Here is a 13,363-nt window from a genome sequence, read left to right as displayed (position 1 = left end):
CTAGGGATGGGGGTGGGAAAGAGCAAGAGGGCTGCAGTGGAGAGTGACTGGGTTAGTATAGGCATGAGGCTGGAGAGATTTTAACAGGCAGGGAGGGATTCCATTAGGCACGGGGGGGGGGAGAGGGGGGCTGTTCTAAGGGGTCCTGGGCAGCCCGAGTACAGGATTGGTTCCCTGCCAGGGAGAGGGCAGCCAGGGGAGGGCTGCACCATAGGAAGCTAAGGCTGGAAAGTTTGTGAAAGAGCCTGGAGACAGGGAGCGGTGTCTGACAAACAAGAGGCCCGGCCCTTTCACTGAATGTATACTGTTGATGCAGACAATGGTATAGATCACTGCCCCTGCTGGCTCTGGACCTTCACCTTTGTGATGCATACAGGGAGAGGCCTGGCTGACTGTAGTAGCCCCAGCCCAAGAGAAGGTGGTCCCTGCTGCTCCAGGAACACTGTACAGCCCTGCACTCGGTGTCTGTCACTGGGGCTGGCCCAGGTGGCTCTCGGGGAGTTGTCACTCACGGCCAGTCTGCAGACAAAGTTCCCGGGGAGAGGAGTTCTGCTCAGCCAGCGAACGATGCGGGAGACGCTTTCTAAATTCACTAGGAAGCCGTGTGGGACTGATCCAGCTGTGGGTTGTGTTAAGCCGTGTGAAGGCAGGACATGTTTAACATACAGAGCAGCTCACTGCAAAACAACCGCGGATATAGAATAGAATCATAGAATAGAATATCAGGGTTGGAAGGGACCCCTGAAGGTCATCTAGTCCAACCCCCTGCTCGAAGCAGGACCAATTCCCAGTTAAATCATCCCAGCCAGGGCTTTGTCAAGCCTGACCTTAAAAACCTCTAAGGAAGGAGATTCTACCACCTCCCTAGGTAACGCATTCCAGTGTTTCACCACCCTCTTAGTGAAAAAGTTTTTCCTAATATCCAATCTAAACCTCCCCCACTGCAACTTGAGACCATTACTCCTCATTCTGTCATCTGCTACCATTGAGAACAGTCTAGAGCCATCCTTTTTGGAACCCCCTTTCAGGTAGTTGAAAGCAGCTATCAAATCCCCCCTCATTCTTCTCTTCTGCAGGCTAAACAATCCCAGCTCCCTCAGCCTCTCCTCATAACTCATGTGTTCTAGACCCCTAATCATTTTTGTTGCCCTTCGCTGGACTCTCTCCAATTTATCCACATCCTTCTTGTAGTGTGGGGCCCAAAACTGGACACAGTACTCCAGATGAGGCCTCACCAATGTCAAATAGAGGGGAACGATCACGTCCCTCGATTTGCTGGCTATGCCCCTACTTATACATCCCAAAATGCCATTGGCCTTCTTGGCAACAAGGGTACACTGCTGACTCATATCCAGCTTCTCGTCAACTGTCACCCCTAGGTCCTTTTCCGCAGAACTGCTGCCTAGCCATTCGGTCCCTAATCTGTAGCGGTGCATTGGATTCTTCCATCCTAAGTGCAGGACCCTGCACTTATCCTTATTGAACCTCATCAGATTTCTTTTGGCCCAATCCTCCAATTTGTCTAGGTCCTTCTGTATCCTATCCCTCCCCTCCAGCGTATCTACCACTCCTCCCAGTTTAGTATCATCCGCAAATTTGCTGAGCGTGCAATCCACACCATCCTCCAGATCTTTTATGAAGATATTGAACAAAACCGGCCCCAGGACCGACCCTTGGGGCACTCCACTTGATACTGGCTGCCAACTAGACATGGAGCCATTGATCACTACCCGTTGAGCCCGACAATCTAGCCAGCTTTCTACCCACCTTATAGTGCATTCATCCAGCCCATACTTCCTTAACTTGCTGACAAGAATACTGTGGGAGACTGTGTCAAAAGCTTTGCTAAAGTCAAGAAACAATACATCCACTGCTTTCCCTTCATCCACAGAACCAGTAATCTCATCATAAAAGGCGATTAGATTAGTCAGGCATGACCTTCCCTTGGTGAATCCATGCTGGCTGTTCCTGATCACTTTCCTCTCATGCAAGTGCATCAGGATTGATTCATTGAGGACCTGCTCCATGATTTTTCCAGGGACTGAGGTGAGGCTGACTGGCCTGTAGTTCCCAGGATCCTCCTTCTTCCCTTTTTTAAAGATTGGCACTACATTAGCCTTTTTCCGGTCATCCGGGACTTCCCCGGTTCGCCACGAGTTTTCAAAGATAATGGGCCAATGGCTCTGCAATCACAGCCGCCAATTCCTTCAGCACTCTCGGATGCAACTCGTCTGGCCCCATGGACTTGTGCACGTCCAGCTTTTCTAAATAGTCCCTAACCACCTCTATCTCCACAGAGGGCTGGCCATCTCTTCCCCATTTTGTGATGCCCAGCGCAGCCTTCCCTGTATCCTTAATGATGGCCCCACAGTGAGATTGTGCGTTAAGAGCATGAAGCATCCTACATCTTGCCATTGCCAGTACATGCGTTGTTTCATCAACCTGCATGTACCACACAATGCTGGGATCTTCACCGCAGCGTCACAAAGTTCCTCTGGAACATCTCGAGGTGAAAACAGCTGCTCTCACTCAGTGACCTGCTCCCAAGGGGTCCCTCGTGCTCACTTCAGTGCAGAAAATGAGTTTTTCTTGGTTTGAGCTCCTGTCCATATTGCAGAGCCAGCCCAGGGAGGGGAGCTGGATGCTGCCCTGACTCAGGCATCACCAGCTGCAAGGTCAACTGCTCTTGCTTTTTTCCTCTTGTGATGTGCAGAGAGCTACAAACGTGTGTGGTTTCGAGCAGGGTAAGGCATGGCCCAGGGCACCTATTTTGCAAGTGACTTGTGAGTTATCTTCTGTAACCAAGCCACCGTGCTATCAAGCTCACTCCTCTCTGCTTTTATTAGGTCACATCTGCTTCACCCGCTGCTTCTTGAAGGTGCTTTTCCCCATGTAAATTCCCAAATGTGGAATGTCAGAGAATGATGCAGGGCCACAGGACACTGCATTGGTTCTGACGAGCAAAATCCCCGACAAGCATGTTTGCAGCTGGTAGGTCCATAAAGTGGCAGGTTGCTTGTGTTGTGTTAAAGTTAAAATGGAAACATCCAAGTGGCTTAATTTGGGAACTGACCACTAGCTATTATCAAAAATGGCAAAAACCAAAAATCAAGCAGCAGCCTTCCTGGCCATGCACAGAGCGAGCAGATTATGACTGCTTCCTGGGGGCTGGCCTGTCAGTGACCCATACTTTAAGATAGGGAGATCCTTGGAGAGGAAGACCCTGATGACATCATTCATGGGCTTGTGTCTCACTCATGCAGCTGTCACAGAGCTACACTCCAGCTTTTAAACAGACAACAGCCCCTGGTTGTGCCAGACCCCCTAGCGGTCCAACACTTCCTTTAGGTTAGGCCACGTGGCCTCAGAACTTCTTAGACAGCTTCTGGGCTCCATCTTTCCTGTTGCTCACCATGAGATCTGCTCAGTGAGTCCAACTGAGAGAGACTCCTTTCGCCACTTCAGGGATCATTGCATCTCAGCAAGTACGGAAGGTCTCTGGCCTGATGTAGACAGGAGGTCAGACTAGATCAGTGGTTTTCAAACCGTGGGTCAAGACTCAGAACTGGGTCACGGAATAGAAGGGACTAGGTCGCGCTGGCTCTGGTCAGCACCACTAACTGGGCCATTAAAAGTCCTGTCGGGGTGCTGCCCGGCTAAGGCAGGCTAGTCCCTACCTGTTCCGACACCGCGTGCTGCCCCCACCCCAAGCACCGGCTCCACACTCCCATTGCTGGCTCCACCCCTCATCCCCAGCTCCGCTGGGTCGTGGTCATCAACAATTCTTCTTCAATTGGGTCACCAGAAAAAACGGTTGAAAATCTCTGGACTAAATGATCACAATGATCCCTTCTGGCCTTGGAATCTACGAAGCATTTGCAATAACCCCAGGCAGCCTTTTCAAAACAGAGCTGGGTGTATTAGCCACAGCATCGGGTTGTCCTTAGGTTAGCACAGGGAAGCAAAGGTACAGCATAGTCTGGACTGGCCAAGCCAGCACTCTTGAGCCATGCTGCTCCAGGAACCGTCTCGGTCCCTTTGTCTCTCGGTCCCAGGTGAGAGCTGCTGTGTCTGTCCAAAGGCCAGCTCTTAACCCAGCCAGTTGCCCCCTTTGTTCTCCAGCTCAGGGCCTTTGCTCTGCTTCCCTGCAGAGAGGTGGGGGGAAAACCTCCTTCATCTTGGCTGGTTGCTAGGTGCAAATGTCCCGGCCATGGTATTCCCATTGTCTTTGCAGACCCTTCATTGATAGGGGTCCTTTCAGCCAGTGCTCTAACAATCCACTCATTCATCCCATCTCTGACCATACAGTTAGGTGAGACGCACACCTCCTGTCTCCTGCTCTGCCCCACCGCAGCTGCTTAACCCTTCTGTACCCACTGGGTAGCAACTCCTGGTCAAGTAAATTATGGCCAAGAGTATCATTCATAACAATGTTACAAAAACTTCCCACTTCAGTACAGCAGCACCCTGCCCGGTGCTTTGGCCTGAAATTCAACTAGGCCTGGGAAAATATTTTGGATGGGATGCAAATTCTTCATTCATCCGTTTGTTCAGGGTAGCAAGAATAGAGGTGGTCCTAGAAGTGTGTACACACAATCCGAGGGATAACATGGAGCAGCGTGTTATTGGGGGCCCAGTGCAGGCCACACCCAACGGTTACCTCCAAGGGAATGAAGCAACTCCCACAGGTCAGGGAAGATGCTTCATTTTGGACCCTCCTCCAAGCATGTCCTGCAAGGGGCTCTGGCCCGTGGACATCGACAGCGTGCTTCCCTGTGTATGCTCTGTTCAGCACAATGGGGCTGTGGGGGCCTGGGGAGCTTTGCCAGTGTGCCAGGGAATCTGGGCCCTCGGGAAGGGGAGGGTCTGTCAGAGTGGGTAGGAACCCTCCAGGGAAGGGGGCACATGCTGCATGTAGGGGCGGAGCCTGTGGGTCTCTTTGTTATTCCTGTCCTTTCCCGCCCCAGTGACAGGGGATTGCGCAGTGTGAGATCTCTCTGTCTCACAGGGGCAGGCTGCGTTTCAATAAGGCGCCTCTTCTGGCCCCTGACCATTGAGGGGATCTCTCGCTTGCACTCGGTGTTGGGGATTTGGTGTGTGGAGGGACAGTCCAGTCTCTCCTCTGCCCTGCCCGCAGCATAGTCACTCTTCTCTGGGCTCAGACTGCGCTCAGTGGGGCGAGAGGGGGGCAGGGGGGCCTGCAGTAGGCAATGTGCAAGGTCCGGGGGGCGGGAGAAGAGTATGACTGCAGCTAGATCTTGCAACGGGTCCTGTGCAGGTGAAGCCAGTTGCCAGGGGAGTGCCCTGCTTCAGTGGGGCTCGGTGCGGATCTATCCGAGCCCAAGCCGGCACCATGAAATGCGAAAAGATATCAGTTTGAAAGCGCCCTTGGTGAGGGAGGCTGATTCCAGAGTATGCTCTCTTACTCCTCTTCCGCTCTCGGTGTATTTGGAGAAACCCAGAGCAAACACAAAGTTCGCTCAATGTAATGTTCCTCCTTCATGTAATCCACAAATCCCCCCAAGTTCTCTGGCTACCTGCTACTGAAGGGAGCGCTCCTGGGCTGTTGCCTTTTCCAGCTCTGATTTCAGAGATTCCCAGGGGGTAAGGCCAAAAGGAACCATTGTGATCATCAAGTCTGACCTGCATTTTGCAGGCCCCAGAATCTCACTCAGGGATTCCCGCATCCTGCCCAGCGACTGGTGCTCGACTAGACTGCGTCTGTTAGAGGGAGACCCCTTAAAAAATAAGTGGGTGGTGCCAGCCCCAGGGGTTTGCATTGCCAGTGCCCCAGGGGGGTGATGCCAGTTTGGCTGTTGATGCCAAAAGCGGAGCAGGATTAGGGTCTGAATTAGTGGCAAAAACAACAAAAACTTCCAGCCCCAGTGCTCTGTGCGCCCCCCAGTCCCATGTGAGGGGGAGCGGGAGAAGCAGGTGCTAACAAAAAGGAGGTACAAAGTGTCCCAGCAGAAGTACAACTGGTTGGCATGGCTGGTCTGTGACCCCCGCAAGCCCACAGCCAGGAGAACCCCTCCCTGCCAGAACCCAGTTTCAGGTAAAGGACAAGCTCAGCGTTCATGGTAAAAGCCAAGTCTCTAGCCCTTGGCTTTCTGGGAAGCCTGAAAACGGCGAACCCACAGCTAGGGCTGAGCCAGGGTCACTGATGGCTCCGGAACATCACAGGGTGCTCGTGGGAGGGAGCTAGGGCTGGGACCCTGTATTGGGGACAGGGAGTTTAGGGGGTTTCCCCTCTGTGCCCCACACACAGCCCAGCTCCCCCTCCCTCTCTGACCCTCCTGCCGCCCAACTTCCCCTGTCTGCTCTGCTCCCGCCCCGATCCCCCCACCCCCGGGGTGCCCGGGAGGGAGCTGCCCTCGCTGCCCGGAGCGCGTAGGGCGCACGGACCGGGCACCCCTGGGCCAGTGGCAGCAGTCCAGGCTCCCCCGCCCCCCGTCCCTCCCCCCGCGCCGCAGTTCCCTGCCGGGCCGGGCTGCTGGGGGCTCAGTGCAGCGCCGCCAGCTCCTGATGCTGCTGCCAGCGGCAGGGACCAGCCTCTCCGCAGCCGGCTCCGTGCGCCCCGGGACGGCACCATGAACAGCCTCCCCGCCGACAAGGAGAGCAGCCCGGCCGAGCCCAGCCTGCCCGAGGAGGAGGTACCTGTCTGGGTCCGAGTGCGGGGCGGGGAGCGGGACAGCGCGGTGCCGGGGACCCGGAGGGAAAGCGGGGCAAAGGGGGAAGTGGGACCTGGGGGCAGCAGGACAGGGCGGTTGGGGGGCGGAGGGGAAGCGGGGTAGGAGGAGCCGAAGGGGAGCGGGCAGGAGGGGTCAGGGGGAGCGGGGCAGAGGGGGTAGGGGAACCCGAAGAGGAGCCGGGTAGAGGGGCGCGGAGCAGGGGAGCGGAGCCCGGAATGGACCGGGGCGGCCTGGAGGGCAGCGGGGGAGCGGGGCGGGCCTGACTGAGCGGAGTGGAGCTTGGAGGGGAGCGGGGCGGAGGGGAGCGGGGCAGGTCAGCGGAGCCCGGAGGGGGAAGGGGAAACGGGGCGACCCGGAGGGGAGCGGCGTAGAGGGGCCGGGGGGAAGCAGGGCAAGGGGGAGCGGAGCCCGGAGGGGAGCGGGATCGAGGGGCGCGGGGAGGAGCGGGGCAGGGGGGAGCGGGCCGGCCCGGAGGGGAGCGGGGTAGAGGGGCCGGGAGGAGCCGGGCACGGGAGAGGGGCGGCCCAGAGAGGAAAGGGGCAGGGGGGAGCGGAGCCCGGAGGGGAGCGGAGCAGGGGCGCGGGGCCGGGGTTAGCGGGGCAGCCCGGAGGGGAGCGGGGCAGGGGCGCGGGGCCGGGGTGAGCGGGGCGGCCCGGAGGGGAGCGGGGCCGGGGTTAGCGGGGCGGCCCGGAGGGGAGCGGGGCAGGGGCGCGGGGCCGGGGTGAGCGGGGCGGCCCGGAGGGGAGCGGGGCAGGGGCGCGGGGCCGGGGTGAGCGGGGCGGCCCGGAGGGGAGCGGGGCAGGGGCGCGGGGCCGGGGTGAGCGGGGCGGCCCGGAGGGGAGCGGGGCAGGGGCGCGGGGCCGGGGTGAGCGGGGCGGCCCGGAGGGGAGCGGGGCAGGGGAGCGGGGCCGGGGTGAGCGGGGCGGCCCGGAGGGGAGCGGGGCCGGGGTGAGCGGGGCGGCCCGGAGGGGAGCGGGGCAGGGGGTTCCAGAAGGGAGCGGCCGCGTCCGAGGACCCCAGTGCCCGATCTCGCTCTCCCCCCGACCGGTCTGGCCCGGGCCCCATAGCCGCCCAGCCCGGGCACTGCAGCGGGCCGGCCGGGGTCGCTCAGGTGTTCGCTCCGCGCCGGCCGGGCACCGCCCCTCGCTCCTGCGGGGACAGAGCCCGGGCCCCAGAGTCTCCCCCGGAGGCCGCGCCGTGCTTTCACCGCACCCCCCGCCGCCCGGCCCGGGGCAGCTGCCGGGACTCGCCGGGCCATGGAGCGCTGCGCTGGGCTCCAGCCAGAGCCCCCGGCTCCAGGCCGGCCCGGCACCCGCGGAAGGCACCGCCAGGGGTTCGCCCTCCTGCCGCGTCACTGCGCCCTAGGCACGGCTGGGGGCTGCCTGCCCGGCTGGCGCTCCCCTGTCCCCGCAGGGCTGGGCGATCCCAGGGCAGCACACGGATAGCAGCGGGGGCGGGAGGAGAGTTAATATGCACATGCCGTAAAGTGCCATGTGGCAGGGCTGAGCCAGGGCAGTCCCTGGGCTGTTGAGCGTTGCCAGGACAGTGCGGTGGCACAGGGCTGCAGGCAAGGCTGGAGGACTGAGGCACCAGGCCAGGGTGGTTGGCTTGCACGCCCCAGAGGGGAGGCGTCTCACCAAGAACACCTGGCACCTAGTGCTTGGACACTTTTCCTGCCTTTTAGTAACACTCTGCTTCACTTGGTTTAGTCTGTATTCGAAGGGCCAGCCAGGTCAGACTCATGGGCCCTACCTCATTTTTAAGCCCAGCAAACCATCCCATCTGCTGGTACTGCTCAATTGTAATGCTTTCCTCCTGCTCTTTAAAAACTGTCCTTCTTGGCAGAAGGACTGCAAAAAAGATAACTGTCCCCCTGGGGATGCTACTGTTCTGCTGGTGTGAAAGACGCTTCTCCAGGGCAGGCTCTTGTGGCATCTACCTACCTTTCTGTCCAGTTAAGAAAGAAATGTTCATCTTTGCGGCTTGCCTACTGCAGACCCACAGAGGGAGTTGTGAGCCGGCCATCGGTAGCTCCCAGTCAACAGAACAAACTTCTGTGACTTCTTACCTTGGGGATGGTGTCGTGCAGTGACCGAGAGAGATCTGTGTCAGATGGGATTCCTGTTGGCCAGTCAAATCTCTCCGAGCTCTTTTCTCGCCACCATTTGGTACATATTCTGTCTACGTACAGTTCGTATACAGACACAGTAAAAGGAGTGGAATGGTGTGTTTATAGGAGTGTCAGATAATAAAAAAGAAAAGGAGTACTTGTGGCACCTTAGAGACTAACCAGTTTATTTGAGCATAAGCTTTCGTGAGCTACAGCTCACTTCATCGGATGCTCACGAAAGCTTATGCTCAAATAAATTGGTTAGTCTCTAAGGTGCCACAAGTCCTCCTTTTCTTTTTGGGAACACAGACTAACACGGCTGTTACTCTGAAACCTCAGATAATGAAGTAACTCTCCTGTCCCGTAAACTGCTAGGTTTTCCTGAACAAGTGCCCATCAATGTATTCCACACCTCCACCCACATGGCGAGTGATATTTTATAGCACATAGGAGTTAGGGTGACCAGATATCCTGATTTTATAGGGACAGGCCTGATTTTGGGGGCTTTGTCTTGTACAGGTGCCTATTACCCCTCCTCTGTCCCGATTTTTCACACTTGCTATCTGGTCACCTAATAGGAGTATAAATATTTGGAGTGGTTTAAATCTCAGCTCTGGGCTGCCTGCACTGAGTGGTACTTCCCCCAGCTCTGCAGGAGGGGGATCATAGAGAAGGTTTGCTAGTCTGGAGGGCTGCAGCTTTCTGCAAGGTATTGAAGTAGGTACTTTTTCATCATGCTTGGGAGGGGGCCTCCCGTCCCTGGGTTGGGCTCACCCACTTAAAGGAAAATACCTGGGTTTATTTTGGGACTGGCTCACTGAGTTAATGGCATAGATGTCTGTAAGCATGCGTGTGCAACCCTCCTCTTCCCCCCTCTGTTGCCCCCACATGCTATTTGTGTGTGTCTGGTTCAGATATAATTTTTGCTAAATACTTAAATATTAAACTTAATCATATAATGTGGAGAGTCACAAACTGCTCCTACACTGGTGGAAGGTGAAATTCAGACCATTTGCATGTCACTGGAAAGAATATTTTCTAGATGTCTAATAAGCTTGTGGGTTCTACCTGTGAGTGGAAGTTAGGATAATCTAGGTCAGGGGTTCTCAAACTTCATTGCACCGTGCCCCTCTTGTGACAACAAATATTACTACACAGGTCCAAAGCCTGAGCCTGCTTGAGCCTGGCTGCCCTAGAAGCCAGGGGGAGGGGGGAGAAAAATCAAGCCCAAGGGCTCAGTCCCAGGTGTGGAGGCCTGTAACTTGAGTCCTGCCACCCAGGGCTGAAGCCTGAGGGCTTGGGCTTTGGGCTTGGGCTTTGGCCCCGGGCCCCAGCAAGTCTAATGCCAGCCCTGGCGACCCCATTAAAATGGGATCACGACCCACAGTTTGAGAACCGCTGATCTAGGTATTCTGAGTGTGATAACAGCCAAACATGAGCTCCTCCAAGCCTGTTAGCAGAGGAATATCTTACTGGACAGATTCGTAGATTCCAAGTCCAGAAGGGACCACTGTGATCATCTAGTGTGACCTTCTGCATAGCAAAGGCCAGAGAACTGCCCCAAAATAATTCCTAGAGCAGATCTTTTAGAAAAACATCCCATCTTGATTTGAAAATTGTCCATGATGGAGAATCCACCATGGTAAATTGTTCCAAAGGCTAAAACCCTTACCCTTAAAAATGCATGCTTAGTTTTCAGTCTGAATTTGTCTAGGTTCAGCTTCCAGCCATTGGCTCATGTTGTACCTTTCTTTGCTAGACAGAGGAACCCATTATCAAACATATATCAGATACGTCCCCAGATTGGCATCAAGGGATCAGGTCGATCTCACACGATAATGGCAACATTCTTAAATGATTTGTTTTTCAATGGGTACCTGACTATCATAATTTATATTCAAATTCAATATATGCATCAAACTTGCCAAACCTTGGGAGGGTAATTTCAGACCTAACCCTTTTCTGTTTTCAGTTGGAACTCGCCACAGAATACAAACATCCGTTAAATGGGCAAATGCATTATTTCTGACATGGATTATAAAACTGGCTTGAAAACGTACCAGGTACTAAAACTACTGGCCCGCCCTTTGCATGGATAATAACGATAACAAATAATTATTTATTTTTGTCCATAAAACCAGTGCTCTTCCCAGCTCAGCAGGCAAGTGGAACTTGGTAAGGCGGTGACAAAGTACTTTTCTCTTGATTGCATCACTCCATTGTGTATCTTCTCGGCATAGACGGTCACTCGGCAGGTTGTCACTATACCTGGCTTTCATTGTATTCAAGTGGGATATAGATTGTTTTTTACTCACTGAGAGCTTAACCCTGCTTCCAGTAAAGTCAACAAACAAAACACTGAGTAGGAGGCAGAGCAGGCCCAAGACTTGGCTGGATAGAAAATGAAATGGAGTCATGTCCAGCAGAAGACTGAGGGGGAAGTCGTTGTGTTTGGAATGGTGCCAGTGTGCTATGGAGAGTGCAGACCATGTTGTATAAAAAGCCCATGACCGGGAGCGTTCGGTGCACAATACCAAGAGTGGAATGCTCCAGATAAATCTCTATAACTCTGATATTAACGTGGCTTGGGGCAGGGGGCGTTAATAGCGCTGGATTCTTTTCTGATATGGAGGCTCGAGGTTTTGCCGCTGACAATGAGAACAGCTAGCTGGCCCTTGCCATGGTTAGTACCGTAGGCTTCCTTCCTTTGGCCACGAAGCAGTTCTGTCAGGGAAATTCAGTTGTAGCTCCAGTATCACCAACTCCAAGCCTCCAACCTCAGGGTTCAACCCCCCCGGACTCACTGGATTGTCAAACATAATAAATGTTGGGGTCTTTTCCTTTGCTCTCTGGTCTGTGAGCCTTCAGGTTGCAGCCAAGTCACGTTTTCAAGCTGCTCTCTCTAACCAGGAGGGCGAGAAATGTCCTTTTACAATGAAAGGGAATCACCTGACTCCAGGAGCTGGGGCTTTAAAGAAAACACTAAATATCATGAGACACAATAAAATGGTGAAAGCCAGCAGCAGTGTCCCTCACAGATAAGATTTCAGTGAACATCCCCCCAGATCTTTCTCCATCTGCGGGATAGGTGTGACTGGAGCAGTGTTGGTGAGATGGTCACTCACTCCATCTGTGGGGCTGGCACATCAGATCTTGGCATAATGAAGGGGGAGACGTGGCAAATTTCCATAAAATCAAAGCTTTGTTTTACAGCATGGGTCACCCATGTTGTCTCCCTCCTGCCATCACCCTGCTTTGTGACACTCCCTCTATTCTGTGACTCTTCCTTCCCCTCCCCCCCAGTCTGTGACATCCCCTCTAATGTTAGCATGATCTGCAGGGACACAGCCTCCGTCCCATGGCATCTCTTCCCGGCACACCCAATGGGCTGCCGTGGGGATGATAAGCCATGTGACTTGGTTACCCAGCACCCTCCTAAAAGCCAGGCTCTGCCATGGGAGATGTGGCTGTGAGAGGCACTGGCTGGTAAGCGCTGGGGCTGGCTGGAAGGGGCATGCGGGGTCGGCCGCATCAGTTTAGCCATCAGTCAAGCAATCACAAGTTGGAAACGTGCTTCTGCCCATGGCCTTTGCCTGTCTCTTGACTTGTCTACACAGTGTTTTAATAAGCCCAGGATAGCTAATGTCATTCCACCGTCCTAGTGTGGATGTGGTTATACCACAATAAAAGTGCTTACACCAATACAGCTAGCCCCGTTTGGGAAGAGGAACGGGCTATAGTGGCATAGACACCTTTATACAATGACCTGTACAAACTCACCTCCTCCCCAGCACAGCTATCCTGGGATGAACACTGTGTCGAACAGCTTCGTATCTGCATGGGAGAGCCAGCCGGGGCTGGCTGCATGGAGGAGGGCGTCTTTCAGCTCACCCTTGCCTTGCCACTGTTTGTTTTTAAACACACAATTTGTGGCAGAATCTGCCTGCTGATATACATGTGTGGCCTTTGTAGGGTCAATGTGGGGAGACAGAGATGGGTCCCTCTGACACGCCAGGGCCCATTTTGGGACAATCAGCAGAAGGGCGGTTGTTCTGCTGGGTGTGTGGAGGATGGTGGTGAGCAGGCTGGGTTTCTCTAGTGTACTCTAGGCTCCAGGCTTGGAAATTGGTTGTCTGTCTTCCTTTGAGGGCCAGGGAGTGGCCTTTGCACCGTATTTCAGCTATGCTGGTATCACCCTGCAACATACACATCTCCCCTTTTGGGAGCCATCTGCATCTGTGTGCTGGCTTCCAGCACAGGCCTTGTCCTGCCCAGCATGGGGCTGGTTTGGCCAAACCCTTCCCTCAGCTGTTTTCATACCCTGCAAACCAGGCAGATGATGAGTGGGGGCCACCACAGCTAGACGAAGGAGTGCTTTTGGGTTTGTAGAAGCAAACCCCTTCACCTCGCTATACCCCCAAAGGCAGGGGTCTGAGCACCACACAGACAGGAACCCGGACCCTTTTCTTTGGCTTTGTATCCCCACGGAGCTAGCCTGTTCATACTGCACCTCGCGCTTGTTCCCGGGCTAGGAGGACTGGATTACTGGGTACGGCAAATT

General features: G+C 55.0%; 1 protein-coding gene across 3 annotated transcripts in view; it reads left to right on the top strand.

Moving 5' to 3' along the window:
* The first annotated feature begins 6,180 nt into the window (after positions 1 to 6,180).
* RBPMS (RNA binding protein, mRNA processing factor) overlaps positions 6,181 to 13,363 on the top strand; it is a 139,211-nt gene continuing 132,028 nt past the window's right edge. The window contains exon 1 of one of the 3 annotated variants that reach the window (XR_012158424.1): positions 6,181 to 6,653. Coding sequence is in view for 1 of the 3 variants with exons in the window: in XM_073340331.1 (XP_073196432.1) it covers positions 6,591 to 6,653 (63 nt within the window). In the remaining 2 variants the exon portion in view is untranslated. The remainder of the gene's footprint in view (positions 6,654 to 13,363) is intronic. The other 2 variants (XM_073340330.1, XM_073340331.1) reach the window with 2 other exon arrangements.

The sequence above is a fragment of the Lepidochelys kempii genome, chromosome 4 (genome assembly GCF_965140265.1).
Source record: "Lepidochelys kempii isolate rLepKem1 chromosome 4, rLepKem1.hap2, whole genome shotgun sequence".
Taxonomy (NCBI): Eukaryota; Metazoa; Chordata; order Testudines; family Cheloniidae; genus Lepidochelys; species Lepidochelys kempii.
The sequence above is the reverse complement of the archived record's forward strand: the minus strand, read 5'-3'. Positions and strand labels throughout refer to the sequence as shown.